We start from the raw sequence: 24,386 nt of genomic DNA on the forward strand, positions 1-24,386 counted from the left end.
ATTTTACAGGTCACCTTTCACATAGCAATATAAAAATGTTACCCCAGGCATAGGGTCTATTCCCAATATTGTAAGAAAATATTAAGATATAAAAGTAATACTGCATAATGATATAATGAGCTGAAAGTAAGCTTTTCTTATAGAAACAGTCAATGGGTTGAGTGGTGAAGAAAAAATAATGCTATAGAAAATAAAGTAGGGGCAGATATCAGACATGCCAATCAAAAAATAAGCACCATGAACAAAATGAGTTTGACATTTGCTTTGAAATAATAAGGGAGGGGAATAGGTAAGGGATATAAATATGAGTAGCCAGTTGATAGTTGTTGAAGCTGAGTTAGGAATGTGGGTTCTCAAAACTCTTCTAGTTCTTCTTGTATGTATTTGAACCTTTCCGTAATACAATGTTTTAAAAATATAACTATCAAAGGAATCTTGGACAGAAGACATAACAACGCTTTCCACAACTCCAACCAAAAAAATAAATAAAACCATGATTTGTTCTCTAATACTAGGGGACGTTAGCAAAGCAGCACGATTTATTCTCAGCTCTATGCTACATTCAGTCCTGCTAAGTGACTCTCAGACCACCTCCCGGTCTGGAAGTTTCTAAAAGTCAGAGGCTGTATGGTTCTCCCCCAGACTCTTTCCCAGAGACAAAGTAGTAAGGCATGGAGTTCCTCTGGCACATCATCAGGAGAGGTGAGTGAGAAGTCTAGCAGAGGGAAGGGGTGCTGAGATATAGCAGGTGTCTAAAATAGAGGCCCAAGAGTTCTTCTGAAGAGACCTGCAATGGTAACACGAGTCAGTAGAATTTAAAGTGATTTGTTAATAAGCTCCAAGAATAGGTCTGGAGACTTCAAGTGGGGTGTCTGCAAAACAGGATGGGAGGGAGCAGACGGGAGGGTGAGAAGGGCCCTGAGAGGGGCAAGGAGGCTGGGGTGCCAGGGGAACGCGGGACCAGGGAACAAAGGAGAAAGGTAGAAAACTCCTTAGTTCAGCGTCAGAATCACATAAGGTCTCAAGGCTACACTGCCAAGTTTTTCTTCTTTCTTAATTCATGCTGCTGGTCAAAGACTCAGGGGACAAATTGGGATGGGATAAATAGGAGGGGGGTGGGCAGTACTGATTTTTAATTCAAAGTTCAGGAAATGGAAAAAATCTCTATTTTCTTCTCTCCATTCCACCCACAAATATGTCTCTCATTGTAGTTCAGCAAAGGAAGGTGCTTCTATTAGCTGAGACTTGTTACCCACCTTGACTGACTGTAAATACAAAATTCCGAGAGTGCTTCCAATGGGGAAGCTATTTATGAGGTTTTCATGTACTTTTTAAATAGACTGCATTTGGCACAATATTCTTTAATGGTTTAGAAAACCACATTTTGTTATAAAGATATAGCTTTGCTGGCATTTTCGTCTCTAGCACCAATACAAACACATCGATGGTCTCCAAAGCAGTCAGTGAGAGCATGGTGATTTAAAGGTTGACTTCATAAGATGAGAGAAATACAAATTTCAAAGGATCATTCACAGAAGCTGACCCAGAAAGAAAAAGGGGAAAGAAAAAGTTACCTCCATGCTGAATGTAACAGGAGATTAAATATGATTTCCTTTTTTCAACATAATGATGTATCAGTTTGATTTTCTTTCAATAACATACAGTGTTTGAATTCCCACAATAGGGAATGGTTGGCAGTAAACCATCCTAACTCTCTAACTGGATCCCTCTGGGCATCACAAGAACGTTGTTTGAGAGATAGATGGGTGGGCTGAGGCCTACAAGCTGCAACTGCTCAAGACAGACAATGTAGCCAATCCTGGCAAGCGTCTGGAAGATGGAAGATGGAATGGTCAAGTCAAAGGCAGGGTGACCATGACCGACCAACCAACAAACACACGTCTTTTAGGAAGTCTCAACTATAGCCTTTACACTCCAATTCCGCTTCAGGGAGGAGCAACTCAGATTTTCCACTCCTTAGCTTGAGGGCAATTGGCAAGACTATGGTCAGTTTGCCATCAAGCAAGCGGGAGGTAAAGGAAGGAACACATGTCATCTGGGAACACGTGGACTCCAGGAACAGGAACTTCACATTTATGCAGCCTGGATGCCAACTGAAGTTACAAAGGGATCTCACATTACCATTTTGTCTCTCCTTCCACAGAAAAACCCTAGCGGTTACCATAGCAACTGATGCATCAAATGGTACATTTTCCCCCATAAGAGAATATCATGAAATGTGCTAATTATGGAAAAACACACACACATACATTCTACCCTACAAACTTTTATTTTTTTCCTTCTTAATTATAAGGCTTTTGGCACATATTCACCTCACCTTCTCTCCACACACACAAAAAAGTTTAAGCTGCAAGGGAAAAAAAACCACAGAGCATGTGGGATTTGCCTTTTTTTTTTTTTTAACAAGTTGAGATTTATTCCTTTTCTGAAAGAATAAAGACTGATAATTTTAGGTAAAAAGGGAAAAAGAAAATGGACAACATTATAAAAAGTTATGCAAATCCCTAGTGTAAAAACTTAGGTTTGAGAAAAATTCTGTTTTCTGAGCCAGTGGTTTAATTTAGGAAAAATTAAAATCTGCAGAGAAAAGCCTTCCTAATCATCATGATATAAATCACTCAAGAGCACAAAACTCCTCACTGCGTACTAGGATCAGAAACCCTACTGCAGAAAAGGAAAAAAAAAAAAAAAAGACTCCCCAAATAACGTCACTTCTGCGATTTTAACATTTGGCCATGCAACCCTCCGCCCTTCTTTTTAAATAACATTAATTTTTTTCCAGAAGTTTACACCTATAGTATGCAAACAGATATCAGATGTTTGTCTCTGGTAAGAAATTCCACACACACATTATTACCTAAGACTGAGAAAAGGCAAAGGCCAAGAGTTTCTTTTGTAGTAAGTGTCATTTTAGAACAGTGAAAATGGTAGTTCAGTGATGTAGAGTAATGAAACCAAGCTCCTTCCTTGCAGTTTGGTTCAAACAAGTTTCATTTCTATCAGTTCGACTGAGTGGCTAATGATATGTAGGGACAGAGACAAGTGCCGAACAAGGCACTAAGGAGTTAATATTGCCACATATGCACAGGAGAGAAAACGTGAACTTTTTGGCTTCCTAGGTTCCAGCCACTTGAAAATCACGTGCTGCAGGAAAGATCACCCTCTCTCACATGAGTGGTGAGCCTTTCACGCTTTAGTCAGCACTAAGGTCGCGTCTCAATTTAAAAATACCTTCCTTTTGCTACTATTGTCTACCAAATCAATTGAAGCGTTTCAGTCTGCGAGGTAACTACAATACAATAGTTAATATCCCTTGTCATATTCCAGCCACTGTGCTAAGTGCTTCCTGAGTACAGCTCAGCAGGACAGTCCTAAGGGGCAGAGGCTATTAGTATCCCCATTTTACAGCAGAAGAAACTGAGGCACAGGGAGTATACATAACTTGCTTTAAATCACACAGCTAGGCTTGGCACAGAGAGATTTGAACCTCTAATTCCAAAGCTTATGCCCTTATGTAGCATTCAGTACCGTGTCCCCTGAGAACTTAGGGCATGAGGGATGGCTATGTGTCTTTTCCAGCTACTTCTATTGTGGCAATTCTTAAAGCACAGGTACGGATGGAAAACACAGGAATGCAAGGGGCCCTTGGTCGACTAACTGCTAGAGATCCAGGATGCTGGAGGGGAAAGGCTAAATGCCAGCTCCCCAGGAGCTGTTCTTTGGTCATAGCCTGAGAAACTACAATTGAAGAAGAATTCAAAGAATTTGGGATGTGGTGGGACTGAGCAGGGGCTGGAGCATGTGAGCAGAACAAAGGTGCATGGGGCCACACATTTATCTCAGGCAAAAATCCTCCAGGACACTGATGACCACAATTCCAAGGCAGTCTTTGTTATAACTGCTCATGTTCTAACCGCATGACCTTAGGTAAAGTACCTCAACTTCCTGTGTCTTAGTTTCCTAATATGAAATGGGGATGAAGGCTATGTCACTGAGTCAATGTCAGCATTAATAAAAATTAAATTGATGAGTTAACATATGTAAAAGTCTTAGCACAGTAACTGGCATATGGTAAGTACTCAGAAATCCAGGATATCTGGTTATCTTCCAAAAATGAGTAACATGAATTGGTCAGCATGCTAACGATGTAGATAAGCCTTATAGAAAATGGTTTGGCAATGCATAATGAGCACATAAAGAAAGTATCTCTCCTTTGGCCTAAGAATGCCCCTTCTAGGAATCTACCCAAAGATGTACCCATTTCTTCATTTCTTCATCAAAGGAAAATATTACAAACCACTTGTTCATTTGTGGAACTTCAGACAGCTATTAATTTTCAGACTTTCAAAGAAAATCGTCATACACAATATTAAATGACAAGAGCAAGGTACAGAAGTTGTACACTTCGAATAATCCCAAGGACAAAGAAAATGTTTGTTGGCACATATACACACCTGCGTAAAAAAAGTGGGCAGAGGGAATATTATATCATTAGCTGCTTTTATAGCTGAGTAATGTAATTGTGAACTTTTTATTAAACTTTTTTTGATTATAAATTAATCATAATGATCATCAGTCACTTGCAGAAAAAAAATTTTTAAAGACTTAATCTGATTAGAAAGCCACTACAGAAAAAGAAGAGAGGTCATGAAAAGCTTCCTGGTCATCATTTGGACACTGGCAAGGTATAGGGCTCAAGCAGGTAGATAATAAGTGGACTCACCAGTTAGCCTCACTAATACAAATGGCTGTGACTGGTCCTGAGCCAATTAATGCTTTAACAATAATATCAACACCAACATAAGCTGTCTTTAAATTACAATGTATGGCTGAGGGAGGTGTTATGGTCATTAGCTCCCAACATCCAAGACTACGTACCCTTTTATGGTCTTCCAGTTGCCTCAGGGGGGGGCTCGGTTCAAGCTCCTGCTAAGCATGCAGAAATTCCATTTTAAGTACAACACTAGGCAGACATGACCATCTTCAGTATCAATCACAAATAAAATACCAAGAGCTCATACTGAGGTAAGAGTTACACAAGAGGATTTTAGGCCTTCTAAAATTTTTTCCCCAGACACATGCTAATGCTCGATTACTTAGAATACTGCTTACCAACTGTCCTGTCCCCAAGCCTAACACACTATTTAAATGAGCAGGTTTCTGACTTTTTGGCCATATACTATATTATGTACTTTTACGTGACCCCAAAAGGGGTTATAATGCAAGACACCAACAGTGCAAATCTTCACAGTTCATACATGCATAATTGCACAGCACATGCATCAGAACATCAATGCATACTCTTCTGAGCAGACACACACAAGGCCACCTCAGCTCTCCCTGACCCACCAGTACACAGCATTCTAATCAAAGCTGCTAACAATGAAGAGCTCTGATTAGCAGAGTAGACACTGATCATCATAAAGCAGCCACACTGCAACTCAGCAATTTGATAATGTTTGTTTCATTTTTAAGATCTTCATTAGACTTATCTCAAATGAAGTACACTCCATTCATGCTTTACCCTACTGCGATTTTAGAATAGCTTCTGAAAGTAAATTCTGATACTTAGAAATAGGTCTCCCCAAAAAGCTTCTCTATGACTTTAGAGGCCTAAATTAATTCTAGTCCTTCATTTAAGGAGTTTAGTTAGCAACAGGAAGAACAGAAAGAATGCAATGTGAAACTATGATTTATTAGTAGCTTTCACCAAAACTATACGTTAATATCCAGAACTTCAAATTTGTGTTACCTCTGCACAGAACCCAGAGTCTATTTTGTAGAACAACAGAAGGGTCTTGACATTCCAGAGTTGCTCAACTGAACATTTCAAGACTGAGACAGTTTTGTGTGAAAGCCTTCAGAGAGCCCCATCTCCTCACCTGGAGGGGCGCTCTGGTTTAGCTCCAGCAACTCGGAACTTACTTTCTACACTGAAAGCCTCCTCAATTACAGAAACCATCAGGTCCCAGGCCAGCTAGAAGACTTCCCTCCTGTGCCTACCACCAGGACAGAAATTTCACCACTACAACTCAGGCACTCAACCAGGACAACTGAGAAGCACCCATATTTGCTGTCACTGCAAATATAGGTGAGCAACACACCTCTGTGGAGTTCTCAGAATCCGGAGCTTGTGGGAGCTAGTTGGGAGTAAAACAAAGCATATTAGTTATGGCACTTGAATCTCATGGGCCACAAAGAAGTCCAGAGACCAACATGAAGGACAAAACACAGAAGGCAAGATCAAAGATGAGGTGACATGGCTATACCAGATCTTTAGCAACTGAGGGGAGGAGACACTTTCTCTTTTAAAATGCACTCAGTGTGGTCGCGCTGGAAGAAACAATTGGCCTGAGATAGGGAAACATTTTTAAAATAGGGAAAGAAACAAAAGACTACTAATGACCAAGAAGGAAACAGATCTTGGGGGGGTAAAAAAAAAAGACGCCAAAGGAAGAACCACGGCACACCCGTGTTTTGTTTGTACACTGAGAGAGAAAAAGCAATCACAGTGCATATCCAAGGAGGTGCAGGGAGGGAAAGGGGGTGGGTAATGGTAACAGAGGTCCCAGGGGCACTCCCCTTCCCAGAGGCCCAAAGCTTGTGAACGACGGCTCCAGGAATCTGTCTTCCACAGGGCACGTGCTTGGAGCAGGGAACTGACTGATGTCAGAGGTAACCACCAGACCCTACCCAGGCCTCCCTGGACCAAAGTCACACACCAGGCATGGCTGGCTAGCTCAAGGTACAGTCTGGCACTGTGGAATGAGGCCAAGGCTCACGTTGCAAGTGAGTGACCTTGGCCTCCCTCATCAATGCTCCAGCGACACAGCATCCATACTGAGGCCAGAGTGTGGCTGTCAGCTGGTGAGCCAGAACAGGTGCTGAAAGCACAGAAGGACTGAAGCTGTGAGACCTGGTGGTGTTTCAGTTCAGCCCAACACTATCCCTTTGGTGGTTTGATCCCCAACATGGAAAAAAGTGTTCTTGATATAAGATTGTCATTATAGGGGAGGAGACACTCAGTGGGTGGCTCAGTCGTTAAGCATCTGCTTTCGGCCCAGGTCATGATCCCAGGGCCCTGGGATCGAGCCCCCAGTCGGGCTCCCTGCTCGGGGGGAAGCCTGCTTCTCCCTCTCCCGCTTCCACTGCTTGTGTTCCCTCTCTCGCTGTGTCTCTGTCAAATAAATAAAATCTTAAAAAAAAAAAAAAGATGGTCATTATATAACTTTATGGCTTCTGTTCTGTTTTCATTTCTCAACAGGTAAAATGATGAAAAGATACAGGAGATGTCTTTAAGTACAAAGATTAAAGTAATTCTCCAAGGACAGTGGGGTGTATGTGGAGGGCTGCTCCCTCAATTATGGACAGAAGAATTTTCAGACATGAGCACAACTTCACTAGCCTCAGGGAAAAAATTTATCTCCAGAGTCTTGAGCCTCCCATTGGGGTGTGGAGACATACAGTGGCAGGAGGGACTGAAGCATGGGAAGGAAAATAAAAACAGAAGTCAGTTACAGGTCTTTTCAAGACATAAATAATATGACAACCCAAGAATACACTCTAACTCTGTTCTTAAATTCTGTATGCTTTAGGCTAAAGAACTGAAACTGTGCAAATGTATTTGCTATCTCCCTTAGTGTAGAAGGGACACATGAGAAAAAGAATTAAAGCAACGGCCCATGTCTTTTAGAGCAGCCAGAGATACCAACGGAAAAAAGATGTTATCTTCTACTATTTGCACTGGCTACATTCCCACTAACATATCTTTTTATACTGATCCTATAGGATTAGAACAAAAAGATTATAGGCATGGGTTTACTGTAGGAACCCACAGAGCTACCCTCCTACTCTTTTGCCAATCAAAAGTTAAAGGAAATGAAGAAGAATGAATTGCAAGTGGTGGGGTTTTGTTTTGTTTTTAAAATTTTCTTGTTCAAGATCTCTTTGTTCAAGGAAGTATTGTGAATACTTCTAGAATGCCCATAGGTAGTATATGGGTATTTCTTAATCACTCAGACATCAGTGATTTCTGATATGTTTTATAATTGTACACTTACTCTACTGCTTCCCTGAACTACTGATATGCTTGTTTTAAAATTAATTTCCAAAATAATGATTAAATTAAAATTATCTTTTCTCCTTGAACATTTCATGAAGCTCTTTGAGACAACAGAGGATGCTTTGCAGCCTTAGGATTCACTGAATAGTGTATAGAAGGACTATCCGTTCATGAAAGAGAATGGAAAAACCAAGAGCGCTACACAGGGTCATGTGTCCACAAGCTCATTGGTTCTGTATGAACCTGAGCCAGGCACTGAACCTCTCTGGGCTTCCATGTTCTGACCTGTAGTTCAAGGAGACTGGAGCAGATATTCTTTAGGATTTCTTCCAGTTAAAACATTAAACAATGCTTGGTATATTTTCAGTAAACTTCATTTCGTAATATCTAACAGCAAGTTCCCTAAATATAATACAACTTGCTAGGACATAAAATGATTTCAGGCATGGCAAAGGCCAAACCATACCTGGCATATAATTTGGTAAAAACAAAACAAAACAAAACAAAAAAAAACTGACAGCCTTTACTAGCACTTCCTTCTAAGAGGATTTCAGCTCTATTTCCTTGAGGATGAGGTTATTTTATGGCAGTAAGCTGCAATTTTGAAAAATAGAAGCATATTTATAATAAGCTACATTGTTCAAATAAGATAATAGCTACATAAATATAATATATAATGCCAAAACCAGAACATAATATTTAATAATGAAGTGATTCTTCTCAGCATATTTTATTATCAAGTTAAATTTTTTTTTTACATGAAGGTTCATCCTCAATGAGCACACATTAAGGAGGCATGTTTTGAGAAAACGGTGATGTCTGAATTTGGACAAGTCTTGTCTTCCACACCTTAGTCTCAGGATCAGTCACTACATTCAGGGGCTGACACCTCCAATCAAGGCAAAGCCTCCCAAACCAGCAGGTGACGGACAGTGGTCTGATGTTGCCTGGTTTTGAACTTGGAAACCCATTACTGCACCCTATTGCCTTTTTGTATTTATTCACTGATCTTATGTCTTCCCAGTGCTTTTAGACTAGGTCAGCAAAATCTAACCTCATAGAAAAAAAGATTTCAAATGACTAGTTTTGAAATAGAAATTCAAAATGAATCTCAAGTCACTAAATCCCAAGTGGCCTTCTTGGATGAGGCTGCAAATCAAGGGACTTAAGTAGTAATCAGGTATGTGCTTGTGAGATACGGACATGCTTGCTTGCAACATGTAACATACCTAACATTTTTCGAAGGATGGATTTCTACTATAAACGAAGGAAATCATACCTTCTCATCTTAAAAAAAAAAAAAAGAAGCCCTTAGTCTTCCTAGAGTTATTATTCCTATGTATGTATAACAATATCCACTCACATACACACATACATTTCACATATGCCTCCGACAGGCTAGCACAGACCACAGCCTTGTTTAAAAAAAAAAAAAAAAAAAAAACCCAAAAAACAAAACCTTTTGTTTTCCGCTGCCATTAACATAAATCATTCCATTAACCATGGGCTTCTAGAATCTTCCCTTGAAAGATGAAGTCTCCTTCCATGGACCATCCCCAGCAGAAGCTGAATACAGTTCAAGCAACGCAGACATCCTATGGCCCTCCTATTCAGCATATCAAAGGGAATGTATGAACTCTAGTACCCCTGAATCAGCCTCCAGTTCCTCTTCACCCACTCAAAACCTCAGAGGAGGGAAACCAACCAACCAGCCAACAGTAGACAGGATTGCAAATATGTTTGCTGGGACCCGTCCTTCCTGAGCCTTTGCAAACCCACCTTAAGAGACTAGAAAGCTTTAAAGAAAATTGAGCTAAAATATGTGATCTAGCATTTCAGCAGAACAATTTTAAACCTTCACATCTGCTAACACAATGCCCTTTATTAATGGCATTTGTTTTTAGAAACCAAGTAAGAAGTAAAAATTTAGTCCCAATGATGCCGTTTCACCTTTACAGAACACGTTCATTGGAACCCAATAGCGAAATTCATTTTTAAAAAACACATTCTGACTTGACCAAATTATACAATTTCAGTCACTGTGGAATAATCTCAGCATCAAAACACACGCACGCACACACACACACACACACACACACACCCCAGCCCCCTTCCCCCCAAATCCTCCTGCAACAGCTTCTGTGTGCTCTTAGTTGAGCTCGCTTGCTGTATGGTTGCTAGTGTCTAACAGTAAACAGCCCCGCTGCATTTATTGGCAATTACTGCTGAAGGTCACACATCAGCAGTGAGCCTAAATTCCAGGAAAAAAAGCAGCTCTTATGTAACTGCCGCCTGAATGTTGGCAGGTGCCCAACCCAGCAGTTCACAGCAATGTAAAAAAGTAGGACACCTCCAGCCTGGGCTGGATGTCATGAGAACGCCCCCTGAAGGTGAAATTTAATAATTCTTGTGTTTCTCTTTTCTCCCCTTCCTGAATTTTACAAAGTTCTCCTTCGCCAGCATCCTTGGCTTGCAGAAGAAGCTCAAGGTGGGATAAGTTGAGGGCTTACTTTAAGCAGGCCACAGCCACCCTTAAACCAGTGGGAATGCCACTCTAGATTTCATGGTCCAAGTGACAGTGATGAAATGGGGAAAACATCTCAAATACAAAGAAATGCAGCATGTCCCACTGAGCTATAGCCCACACTTTCTCAACACACCATTCCCTGCCACAGACACATACATGAAAATGAGATGGATTACTGTTCTGCCTTACCGCCTCCACCTCAGGTTTGGGTATTGGATTGAAATCGTCTATCTGTTTGGTTAGCACAGCACTTTACAGTTTAGAAAGGTGATTCACAGGATCACCTGCTGGTGCTACCCACCTGCTGTTACCTGACCTCCTAAGCTCTTATGCGACCTCCCTGCTCAGGTAGAAGTTCCCAAATTATGGGTTCTCATAACCCCCCAGTTACTTCTCCATTCTAGCAATTCTCATGGTTTACAGCTGTCACTGAACACTAATTTGTACTACTACCCGTCTCCCCCACAAAACTGGACTTCAGAAGAGCAGACACTGTGCCTATTTGGGGGCAACACCATAGTCCTACAGCCTCACACCATGCCTGGAATGTAACAGGCATTCAAATATTAGTCATATAACTGAGTGTCTTTAGCATCAGTTGGCATCTGTTTAAAGCCAAGAATGGGTAGATAATGGGAACTTTCTGGGGGTGATGGAAACATCTCCTATCTTGATTTATGTATACATATGTAACAATTCATCAAGCTATAAACGTTAAGAGTGAGCTGAAGGGACACCAACCCAAGTATGGTAGTTTCCTTTTCCCCTACACCCAATCTGTACCCCCTCAAACAACCCCCCAAGGAAAAGGTAAAATTAGGGGGGTAGAATGGACACTGTGCCTCTTTATTTGCCAAGAAGGAAGGAAAGAAAGAAAGAAAGAAGAAAGAAAGAAAGGCCAAACCTCCTCTTCCTGGTTTCAAATGACATTTTGTTCTAGAAGACAGCTGGAGGGCTCTATACCATGCCCTTTCCTTACAGGGATTCCATGACTCTGTCCTCATTTCACCTTGATTTCTCAGAGCACTGACAAAAACACAGAGGTGCTGTGCTTTTTCAAGAGTCATTCACAGCACATCTCCTTCCTTGAGATGCCCGAGTGGCCTCTATCATTAAAAGGCAGTGGCCCTCCCCCAATCAGGGTTTCATGGGATCACCATATATGCCTTACACTATTTCAGGGGCGATTCCCCACCATGTTTAGAATTGAACACTGGTTTGCAAATTAGGTGTGAGGCCTTGCCTGTATCACGGGCCAGCATGAACTCTCATTAAGCTTCTGCCGAACCCCAGCTGTGGGCTGCAGGTTTGCACCAGCACATATTGACAAAAGGCTTGGTAGAGGAGAAACCACAGGAGCTGTGGTAGTTTCCAGAACAGCCATTGATGAAAAAGGCCAATCAACCATCTCTGCTTAGAGGACCAGATCTAACAGCCTGAGGGACTGGGGACAGAGTGCTGGTGTCCCAGGGCTCTGACAGTTGCCAGGGGTAACAACGAAGAGGGGATCCGCAGTTGCTTCCTCAGGGAATTTTCAAAGAATCCAAGTGGCTGCCAGAACATTCTTCTTTTATAAACAGACAGTATTCTATTTCCTAAAGTATAATTATAAACACACCTGCTCCAACTGTGGAATCTTTCCATAAGCAAGCAATAAACTCCCAGCCAGGAGACCCAAGTTCTATCTTGAGCAACCAAACACATCAACTGATTACTATGGTGCAAAACAGTATATTAATAACATTGCAGACTCCGATTAGGGAAGATGTTCCTTCATTTGTACTTAAGCAAATAGAAACACAACTTCAGTATTTCAAAGGAAAAGTTCAAATCAGTAAGGCATTTACAACTCCAGGTAGAAATAAGAGTAATGAAAGGTGCCAACATGCAAATTCAGCATGAGGTATTTTTCTGGCACAGAAATAACCAGGAAGAGAAAGAACGAGACAGGAAATGGCAAAAATCACTGTAGTTAAAGCCATTCATTAAGCCTTTACCGCACAACCTTTTCTCACCTTCTACGCATCCCAGAGGGCATGGCCTCCTCCCCGTCCAAGACTGATTACTACAAGGAAAAGTCCATGTTTCCAGAGTTTACTGTGGTAGAACAGCAAGCACACCAGGAGAGGAGCTGAGCCGGCAGTGCTAGCTTTAATTTAGCCACTATCTATCTGGCTGTGCAAGCTAAGTCCAGTCACTTAATGTCTCGGAGCTCCATTCCTGAGGGAACTGAACCAAATTCAGAGCAACTTGCTTTTAGCTTTAAGTCTGTGATTCAAACTGTCCTTTAGTAAATCTGAACCATCTCTTAATATTTTTGAAATGATGGTGGTGGATATTAGAATAGACAACATATTCGCTCTGGTAGCTCTATCCTGCCCAAAGTAAGGTATTACTTGGTCTATCAAAAGAAGTAATAGATATCTAAAGAGGTAGAGCAGGAAAGACATTTTTAAAAGTCTAAAAATATTTTTTTCCAGGGTGCTCAATTTGCCAAGCAATTTAACTCCCTCATTTATATACTTTAATTGTATTACATGTATTGCAACCTAAATATATGGTAGGAAATGATGAAAAATATTCACCAAACAAAAAATATTTCAGGGGTGCCTGGGTGGCTCAGTTGTTAGGCTTCTGCCTTCAGCTCAGGTCATGATCTCGGGGTACTGGGATAGAGCCCCGCATCAGGCTCCCTACTCAGCGGGAAGCCTACTTCTCCCTCTCTCACTCCCCTTGTTTGTGTTCCTTCCCTCACTGTGTCTCTCTCTGTCAAATAAATAAATAAAATCTTTAGACAAAAATATTTCAGAGGTCCCCAAATCCCAAATAAAATGACCACTCATTGGTCCCCAGGATAACTGTGGTCAAAAAACTAATTTGATATGAATATATATAAACTTAGTTTGATACTAATTTGATAGGATCCATCAGATGACATTTCAATTTCCTGACCTCTAGGTAGTTTTCCTGGATGAAAAGCCACAGATCTAGTATATTTTTAACCCCATTGTAAGCCTGCATCTAGATAGTCTCAACGAGCAATTTGGAATTCACAACTCACTTAGACAAAATTTTATATGATCCCTCATACTCAATACCTCCCAACATGTGGACCAAGAGAATAGTGTTGTTGTTGTTTACTACTTTCAAACTATATGAATGCAGTTATTTCTTTTTGCATTGATGCTTTGCATCCAGATAGAAAAGCTCTTTATAAATATCAACACTGAGTTTCAGAGATAGGTTAATGACCAGCATCAACCACAAATTCAGCTGAGATTCTAAACAGTGAATGATTGAAATCTTATCACAGTTTTAGAAAATCTTTATCTACATTCTGATGGGATCTCCAAGGACAAATGGCAAACAAACTCATGGGAAATGCTAAGACAGACACAAAGGACTCAACTCACGCCCAGAAGGCACACTACACAAAGTCAGATACTAGACGCTGCAGAGACTAGGGGACAGACCACAGTGTTCACTGGAAAGGTGTCATGGAAACATCACCATGGGACATTTAAAAAAAAAATGAAATTAGGACCTCAGCATTATCCAATTCATCAATGGAAATGAGCTGGAAAAGAAAAAAAGGGGGAGAAAAAGAAGGAAATGTTAGGAAATACCAGCAAGTGAAGTGTTAGAAACTTTGTCTTAGCACTGAGTCTCCCATGTTGGAGCGTTGTTAGATGGGGACCATCTGAAGAGGTGCAGAGATCTGGGGCACTAACCACCACAGCTCACAGTGACATCTGCTCTGCACCACACCATTCAGGATGGGGGCAGGATGCTGCCACACTGTGTTCACATGGCAGGTATCAAACCTCCCAGGTCACTTAACCAAGGGCTCAGAGGTGCACCTTCCCACTCTTGCAGATGTGAAAACTTGAACTGAGCTGCGAGCAAGGGCCAATTACCCAAACAAGAACCATGTTCTTTTGGAAGAGGGTGGGAAAGAGGAAAGCCAAAGACTACAGTTGGATCTACGCAGGTTAGGAGAAAATTCTTTCTTTTGATTCATTTTACCATTCAGTAGGGATCTGGGGTCCAAACTGTAGTTGGGCTAAATCAGAACTAGGTTCCACTTCAGCAAATAGTATGACAACATATCCTAAGAGCAGAAGCTCCAAATCCTGCTACTATTGATGATTAAAAAACAAACAAACCAAAAAAAAAAAAAAAAACACCACACTTTTCCCCCAAAGATGATTAGAGCCAATTCAAGTGATATTAGTAACAAGTAAATGATTAGCATCAAGGTCAAGAAAAAGAAAAAAAACTAGAGCATTAATCACAATTGTGCTTGTTTAAAAGGGGAGAGATGATCCTCAAGTTATTTTTATTATTCTTTGTTAATAGTACATTTGCAAATTTAAGTTCCTTATTAGAAATCCTGGTAGCTGGAAATGCTAATATTTTATTCACCTAGAGAAAAGAAGCATTGGTAATTAACAGGTACTGTCAATTAGTATGAAATGAAAACCCTGACGTTACTTGAGGTAAAAAACTCTCTAGTAGTAAAACAGCTACTACTATTCAGAAGAGAAAATAGATTTTAAATAAATTCTGAGATATCCTTTTATATTAATTCTTGACTTCTGAATTTCTTTCCAAAGCTCTTTGACTAATAAAAAGCCTATAGTAGACTACAGAGAGGCCAATATACAACATATAACATAATTATGCTGTCTTTTCAAGCTGGGTCTAAGGGCATTTGGATGTTCTCTGAGTTAAAGATTCAGATTAAATTTTAGAGATGTTTAGCTATGGGAAGTTTTTTTGTTTTTGTTTTTTAATAAAGACATGGTTTAATTTGTGGATTAAAAGCAGGCACGTGATACGATGAGCAATGGGTGTTATATTCAACTAATAAATCATTGAACATTATATCAAGAACTAATGATGTACTATACCTTGGCCAATTGAATTTAAATTTAAAAAAAAAAAGGCAGAGTTTAGTAGGCGTTTCAGACAAAGAATAGTTGTAAAGTCCTGATATAATTTTAAGGTTTATTAACCTTGAATACATAGGATAGCAAGACACTATAAGCATCATACAAAAACACATTTCACCATTATTTTGGTGATCATTTTTAAAATATTTAGATTTACCACTCTATGAGACAAATATTCATTGCTGCTCCTTTGCATTTTAGAGACATAATAAAGATTTTTTTTTATTCCTAAGTGAGCATGATTAATTTTTTGTGATAATCTTCTTCTAGCAGCCCCAAGCTTGGTGTCCTATGTGACAGTTCTTAGACAGGTACCTGCCAGGGAACTGACCAAGACAAGAGGACTGTCCACTTTGACGCTTTCTTTTGGGACCTGACTAGAACAACCAGAGATTGTGGAGGATCCTGGGACAATCGTAATTTGTAAAGCCAGTTGGCATCAAGTGGAGACTGTTTTCAATCAGATGAGACATCACAACTCAGTTGAAGATGAGATGTTTACATTTTGCTACCTGCTGTGCGTCAGAGCCACTGTCCGGTGTCGTCTACACAATGATGGAACATAATCGAAACTTAAATGTTACATTTGTGGATGGACTTCAAAACATTCAAATGGTGTCAATCACCAATGATACAGTGGTGAAGACTCTGAAGTCAGAGTGTTCCGGTTTGAACTCCTGGCTCCCCCATTCCTGTGTGGCCTTGGGCAAGTTTCTGAACCTCTCTGAGCCTAAGTTTTCTCCCCCATGTATAAAATAGTTAATAACACTACTGCTATCTCTGACGCTGACCTGATATAAGGTAAAACATAATGTTTAGTACAGCGGCTGGCACATAACAAGAAGTCAAAGAATGTAATTGTTATTTAAGACATACTTTAGGACACTAATGGGTATATAAGGCATTTTAAAAATGTAAGCCAGTATTCAGTGATTCTGTTATGTTTTAGTCTATCTGGTAATATGGGTGGCAGTACCCAGTGGCTTTTTTTTTAGACAAGTTAATCCATACAAGCAAACTAATATTTCAACATTTTTTAAACAGGATAATAAAGAATGATCTCAACTTTCATTTTCATCTGTGACCTTGACAATCCTAAATATTGAATGAAGACACAGAGATGAATAAAGGCATCTATGTCTCTTTATCTTTAAGGATTATGGCTTAGGAGACAAGAAAACTTGGCCCACAGACAGGGTGGACACTACCTGAGGGGTGGAAGAAAAGGGCAGTGCACTGGGATTCGAGACCCTGGCTTTCAGTCTTGATCCTGTCACACACTTGCCACGTGACCTTGGGAAGTCACTTCAGCTCTGAACCGTGGCCTCCTGGTGTGCAGAGGGAGAGCAGGACAAAGTGATGCCAGACCAGACTATGGCCATGAAGACTCAGGACAGGGCAGAGAGGCAGAACAATTCTGGACATCCCAGGAGGGCATTAGTCATGGGACAAATTCCACTTAAGAGACAACTAATAGGAAAATTGGGCCAGGAAGACGGAAATGACCTCACACTTCCCCTTGTGCCCTGAGCATCCAGTCCAAAGAACACCTCATTTATTTTATCAACCAAAGCCAACTGGTTTGCCTGGGAAAGGTTAGTTCTTTGGCTCTGGGTTCCTTCTACCCTTGAAAGAGCTGGCCTGCCCCATACATCTTGCATCTGTAGTCAAACAGGGACAGCCGTGAAAGCATCAAAATCATTTTCAAAAAGCCTTCATAAAACAGGACAAATTTAATACCCACTACCAGATCGGAAAAAACAGAAATAGTTTAGCACAAACCCCCCCCACCAACTCTTTTAAGTTCAATTAATGTCAATAGTTAAGTAGCATTTTCCCACAAAGCATAGGGTCAGAAGCATTCTAAGTATGTGCTATAGGTATTGAAGCTGTTGACTAACACGGGTTTCTGGAATGTATTCCTTGGTTGCATGGCATTTCCCACATTTGCCTGTGGTATTTTCACTTTCGTGAAGGGGGATGATAGCCCCAATCAGACTGGAAAGACATGCCATCTTTCCTTTAAGCCTCTCTCTGCTTGGGTGTGGCTAATTTCTTCACCAGCTGAAAAAAAAAAGAATGTGAGCCAGTGCCTAAGAACCTCTTCTAAACTCTGACAATTTACTCTTTCATAGTGACCTCCACCCTACTGCCCTCTTAAAGCCCCAGGCTCCATCGTTTTCCATGAGCTTCATAACGACAGTTTTACAACATCTCAGGTCCAGCATCTCCCATGGTCTGTGATGATATTCTCCCAGTTAGCACCAACAGCAGGGAAAGCCAGTGAGGAAGCATACCTTCCATGTGGCCCAAAGACCCTGATGTACTTAGTTGCCAAATCCTAGCTTTTCTACTTTCCATGATATTAAAAACAAAAACAAATAAAAAAAACTTGAGAGAAATTTAAGTATAATCACAACTTGTAACATTTGTGGGAGTAGGGACACCAAGTTTACTATAAAAATCTCAGTCATGGGGTGCCTGGGTGGCTCAGTTGTTAAGCGTCTGCCTTCGGCTCAGGTCATGATCCCAGGGTCTTGGGATCGAGCCCCACATCCGGCTCCCTATTCCGCGGGAAGCCTGCTTCTCCTTCTCCCACTCCCCCTGCTTGTGTTCCCTCTCTCGTTGTGTCTGTCAAATAAATAAATAAAATCTTAAAAAAAAAAAAAAAACTCAGTCATAGAAATGAACAGATATTCTAAAGAAGAGAAAACTGGTCTCCACCTTTTAAAATCAAGTTTTATGCCCCCAAAGCTACAAGTATATTCCTAGCTGGTTATACAGCTTTTGGTGGGTTTTATCTTTTTATGAAGAGTGAATTTCTGTTACTAGAATTATATTTTAAAAACATTTTTTAAAGCTCACTTTAAGAAAAAGAAAGATTTTGTGAAATAAATGCTGCTTGTTTGTCTGGTACTCTCTGCTATTAGCTTTTGCCTACTCTCTCTTTTTGTTTTAGTGCAAGATCTACATAGGTGTCTCTGCAAGTGCTCATATGAACAGGACATCTCATCATCTCTCATTTGTACAAGGGGTCTTCACTTCTATCATTTATATTTATAAACTCTTGTTTTGCAGGTTTCTACCACAAAGTTCCTACTGAGTTATAGATACTTATTTCCTAATTAGTCCACATTCATTCACCTTTTAATTTATGTATTTTTAAAATTCAGAGTGACACTTCAAAGCCGTGTCATCTGGGGAGAGTGAAGGAATGTATGCTGCAAAAGGGCTTGTGTACTTTGCCGGTTTATTTTTCTTATCCAAAGATTTTCACATGTGAAATTGTTCTAATATTTGCATAAGATATTGCTTAGGTCAGAAATCAAGATCCCTACAGACTTCTATACCTGAAATAACCTGGTTGCCACCACCCACTTTGACAAAGAAGGCAGTGATTTAATTATTAAGGCTTCTTCACAGAGATGAATCAATGAGTTACTGGGTAGTTTGACAAATCAATGACATCAGTGGATATACCTATTCAGAAAATGCTACTGAAGTGGCTAGGAGAACATTAGTGAACATACTACCTTCAAATGAAAACTGGTGGGATTTTAAATTCATGTCCCCCCAATTTTTAAAGTGGGGAGGCAGAAAGAAGGGGCAGTGAGATTGTTTTTATCCCACTTGGACCAAAATCGAAAGTGTGCAGAATGGTGCCTTGCACATCCTTGCTCAGTGCCTATGCCAAGAAATAGCATGTCCCAGGGACTGCCCATTTCCCAGTCTGAGCTAGAAAGGGTAATGTGTTTGCCTGCCCTAATTCCAGTTAGAACAGGAGGGAGTTTCTTAGTACACTGGAAGGATTGTGCAACATCTCACCAGAAAGAAGCAGTAAACCCACAGGTATGCCTAGCTGGAACCCAAAACTCAGGAATGCATGCCTTGATACACAAGAGGCATTTGCATTCCCACCAGGAATTTAGATGAAATACCTTGTTACTATTTCCCTGACATTAGATTACGTGGCAAGCAGCCTGTAAGACGACTAAGTATATGTGATTTTTAGAAGAGAAGGCATATGATTTAGCTACCTTTCATGACCAGATAATTAGCTTTAAAAAATAAAAAGTCCCCTTAGTCAATATGCCTGAACTACAGTGGATTTCTAACCCATCATCCCACTTCAATTTAATAGCAAGACCTTGTCTTGACAAGAGAATAAAACACAGTACCTTTTCTCCATAGCCTCTGTCTTTGGTCATCATTTCTCGGAGGGTCTGTAGGACCTTAATGCAGAGTTTTTCCTCATTCTCCTCTAGCAACTGTTTAGTATGCTTTATTAACCTGAAGGGAGGGGGGCATACATTAGGTCCCTGAAATGATCTTTCAATTAAACAAACAATCACTTCACAAGCAACTTATTTTAAGTAGTCAGTTAATGAACAAATATCTGTCAAGGACTCCCAGGTTAAACATGCTTTGGGGCATTCACTGTAGTGCGAACAGCCAGTTAGTGTCTCAACAGCGACACCTGCTGGTCAGTAACAGCAAAAGGGCACACTGGGCAGGAGTCTACCACATAGGAGATGATAGGGGGAGGAGAAATAGGACAGGGGCCCACTCAAACCTGTCAGTTTATAAAGTGTGGCTTTTTATCCACTAAGGAGTGCTGGTAACATTGCTAAAATATGCCACCAGTATAAAAAAAAAAAAAAAACAACCTCATGAGGATAATGGTTAAGGTGAACACTGTTCATTCACCCATAGTCTTGTCCTTTGAGGGACCCAGGGTCCTTTGAGGGGCTCAGAGGCAGAGTCCACTCTCAAGTTAATCAACCCACCTTAGGATAAAAATCAAAAGGAGATTTCTGGTCATGGAACCAGTTGTTTCTTTTAGGTAATGCCCCAAAGCATAAACTAAGAAACTACAAAGGTGTTAGGAAAAGACGGGGGTCCTGGTAGGTCTGCGCTTTTGGAGGGCAGAAGAGCCATGACTTTTCTACATCTGTATCGCAGCCCACAGTGGGCACTCTCTCAGTGCTTGTGGCATGGAAGATGATCGGGCATGCAGTTAAAAGGAGAAATTCTCACCCAAAAACAAGTGTCAGTTAAGTACAACCGAACCCACAAACTTACTTTAGCAAGGTCAGAATGGGACTCTAACGCATGACCTTGTACTCATCAAAGTCAAAAACCAGGCCAGCGTCTGCTTCTTCACGAACAAGCACTCTGTCTGGTCAGCAGGGCTCTGTAACTGACCACCCCAGAGCGAGAGGCTGCTTACTTGCAAATGAAGCCACCACTTTCGCACTTTCTTCTGGCATCTGTGTTCTCTGGGAAAAGCAGCTCAGGTCTGTGGAGCACATCCACGAGCACAGATAACTCTGCCTGGACCAGGGGCCTTAGACGGTCCTCCAGGGCTGAGACGATGTCCTGGAACAGAAGGGCAGCTTTGGTGAGCAGCTCAGGCCGAGGCTGGCTACAGGAGAGTGAGAACATTCATTTCTGACCTCAAAAATGACCACAAGCTAGGCTAGATTAGAGCACTGTTAATACTGTCTGGTATTTATCTCAAATTATTAAACACTGCCCCAGGGGTATCTGAAGCCATAGCCCCTGACGCAGAGAACGAGGTAAAAACAGCCCCACCAGCCCTTCTATTGTGGTGATCCTTATGTCACTCAAGGGGTCATTCCACATATTTTAAAATACGATGCAAAAAGTACATTCGACAACATGGAAAAATGTCTACAATATGAGTGTAAAAAAATGGTTAAACAATAGCATGGACTACATGATCCAATTTTTTAGAAACAACATCAGTACCTAAGGATATATACCAAATATCAGCAAAACATCACTACTGGTTTTCTCTGGGTGGTGGGATTGCAGGTGATTCCAATTTTCTTCCATAAATGGGTACTTGTGAGTACAAATTATTTCCAATGAGCATGAACTATTCATATAATAAAAAGTCATACAAAAATGAGCACACAAATGAATGAACATGCTGTATCAACATGCTAAATACATGTACCCTGATAGCATGATGGTCTTCAAATGCAAAACACATAGCTGTAGGAGAGGAAAACAGAGAGAAGTTGAAAGAGCAGCAAAACCAACACAACAAACACCATATAAAGGCAAATGGCAGAAAACAGATGAGAAATTATCTTCAAAAGATGCTAAAATCTGTTGTGGCTTGGTAACTTGAAACCTAACTGGAAGCATTTGCTGGCTAAGACAGGGGCTGAACACAGCATGGTGGATAATATGGGAAGGCCTAGTTAACCAAGGAGATTTGCATGGGAAAGGCCACTTAAATTGCATTCAACTTAAGTGTAGATTTCATAGGGAATGGGCAATAAAGAATTGATTTATCTGTTACCCCAAAACTAATACTAAAACATGTGAATATTATTTATTTTATATTTAACAAAATTTGTAATCACTCAATAATATTTAGGATGCATAAAGAATGCATGAATCAATCAAATTATTTGAGGGGGCAATTTTCCCAGCAAGAGTACACTGCAATACCCCTTAATTCATACTGACATTCACAGCATAGTCAAAAAGAGGGTCATTTTTGCAAAATTCTCTGTTTCCTCTTTGAAAGCATTCCAAATTCCCTTCTTCAGTAGTTATTGGTTCTAACTCTGGCAAATCTTTGTCTATAGCATTTGCAGGGGGTTGAAGCAGTTCTTCAACATCATATTCATAAAATCCTGCATCTTTTGCAAGGTTTGAACTTTACACTGCCATTGATTTGCATTGTATTGTCAAATGTTTAACATTCAGCAATCAAGGAGAGACCAACAGACAAGGATGGTGAAGCGATGGGCAGGGAAAGATGCTGGTGTTAAGTGAGGGGGATGTTCCAATGGGGATTAATTATATAAGCAGTCGGTCTGCAAGTGAATGTTCTCATATTATGGTAACTTCTGCTGTCCTAGGCAATCTTATAATATAGGGACTCAGACAATAAATCATTGCATAATGAGGATCGTTTCAGCCACTACTCAAGTCTTCACAACAAGCATTAGCTAGGCTTACATTTTTATTTTATTCCCTAAGAATATGCATAATAAATACAAGAAGAGCACAAGAAACTGGTGCGTTTGGCTGCAGATAATTTAGTTAGTTTGAACAGTAAAAAATACTGTGCATTCCAACAGTTATGAGTCTATAATATCCCTCCCCTTTAAAAATATAGTAGAGTCAGGAAGCACTCTATTTGAACTAAATTATCTTTGTTTAAGACTGGGTGTGTCACAATAAGGATGAAATTCTTTCCTTGACCTAAGAACTCCTTCCTGCCTCCCCAGCTCCATGGGCTCCAGCCACACCAACCTTCCTTTGGTCTTTGAATGCGTCACATTCTGTCCCATACAATGTTCTTTTCAAATGCTGTTTCCCTCCCTTCTATTCCTTTAAGTAAGTCCTACATTCCTCTGATCTTGGTTCAAACGTCACTCCTCAGCAAAGCCTTCTTGGATCATCATCCCAGCTCTGGGCATGATTAGGTTCCTCAGCAGCCCTCCATAGCACTACTCACTTCTCTGCAGCATTGTCTCTCTTGCCATTTTACTTTTATCCATGTGATTAGCTGACTAATGTCTATCTTCCTTCCAAAACTTGAGAATCTATGAAGGCAAAGATCATTTGTGGTTTTGCTCACCACTGCATCCCTGGCGCCCAGCATGAGTGGAGCTGATGAATGCATCTCTAGGCAGGTTATATAACCTCACAGAGATTCATTTTTTTTAATCTAATTATTACAGTCCTAACAGCAATGACAGTAACGGTAATAATCGTAATAGCAGCTGTCACTGATCAAGTGCTCACTACACGCCAGGCTCTAGTCTATGCCATTTACGTGTACTGTATTTTCCAAAAATGGCCACTGTTATATATCTTCTCTTGCACGTTCTTCTTACACTGCACCACTGACATTCTTCCCATTACACGGTGGTCTATGTCCCCTTCCCTTGAACCTCAGTGGACACTTGTGACTGCCTTGACCAACAGAATTTGACAAAAGTGATGCTATGTGTGCTATAAAGGCATTACAGCTTTCCTTGTCTCTCTCTCGAGATGCTAATCTTAGGCCCCAGCCACCATGCTGCAAGCAAGCGCTGACAATATGGGGAAACTACATGTAGATGCTTCAGGTGACAACTCCAGCTGGGGGTCCCAACTTCAACTGCCAAACATGTGCAAGATTTCAAGATGAGTCCAACCGCGGCTGTCATCTCACTGCAACTGCTTTCAAGACCCTGAGCAAGAAATACCTTAGTGAGCCCAGCCAACCTCTAGAACAGTGGAAGAGAGGGAAATAATGGCTGTTGCAATTTGTTAAGCAGGCACTGATAATGGGAACACATTATCAGCCTTGTAATCCTCACATCAACCTCCCGAGGTAGCTTTACGATTATCCTACTTTACAAATGAGGAAACCAAAGCACAGAACAATAAAGCAACTTTCCCAAGAACACACCATTTCTAAGCAATGGAGTCAGGATTTGACCCCAGGCGCTGGCCTGCGATCATGCCCTTAAGCATGGCAACGGGCCCATCTGAAGCATCTGAGAATCTCCAACTATGGCCCATGTACACTACCTGTAAGAGAATCCCTTGAGGAGCTTGCTAAAGGAAGATGTTAATGTTAAGATGTATGTTTAAGTGTTTCATGTACACCTAATACTACTCTCCCCTTAACAAAGGGACAGATCTCTTCATAGGTGCTAAGAAAAAAGTATAATCCAGGTAGAATTTAGTTATACTTTTATTTTCACTTGGTTCATTCTGATAGAAAACTCTTTTCTCAGGCATTATTACACTTGTTTACTTGCTGAATCAAGAGGCTAAATAT

The 24,386-nt window shown here is 40.7% G+C and overlaps 1 protein-coding gene across 2 annotated transcripts in view; it reads right to left on the reverse strand.

Annotated features, from left to right (window-relative positions):
- The window catches only part of ITPR1 (inositol 1,4,5-trisphosphate receptor type 1), a 328,878-nt gene that overhangs the window by 108,136 nt on the left and 196,356 nt on the right, over positions 1–24,386 (reverse strand). For both annotated transcript variants that reach the window (XM_034997067.1, XM_034997066.1), the window contains 2 exons: positions 20,796–20,944; positions 19,744–19,855 (listed from right to left, as the gene is read on the reverse strand). In XM_034997067.1, coding sequence (XP_034852958.1) covers positions 19,744–19,855; positions 20,796–20,944 — 261 coding nt within the window. The remainder of the gene's footprint in view (positions 1–19,743; positions 19,856–20,795; positions 20,945–24,386) is intronic.

Source organism: Mirounga leonina, unplaced genomic scaffold, assembly GCF_011800145.1.
Source record: "Mirounga leonina isolate KUSES-001 unplaced genomic scaffold, KU_Mleo_1.0 Mir_94, whole genome shotgun sequence".
Taxonomy (NCBI): Eukaryota; Metazoa; Chordata; class Mammalia; order Carnivora; family Phocidae; genus Mirounga; species Mirounga leonina.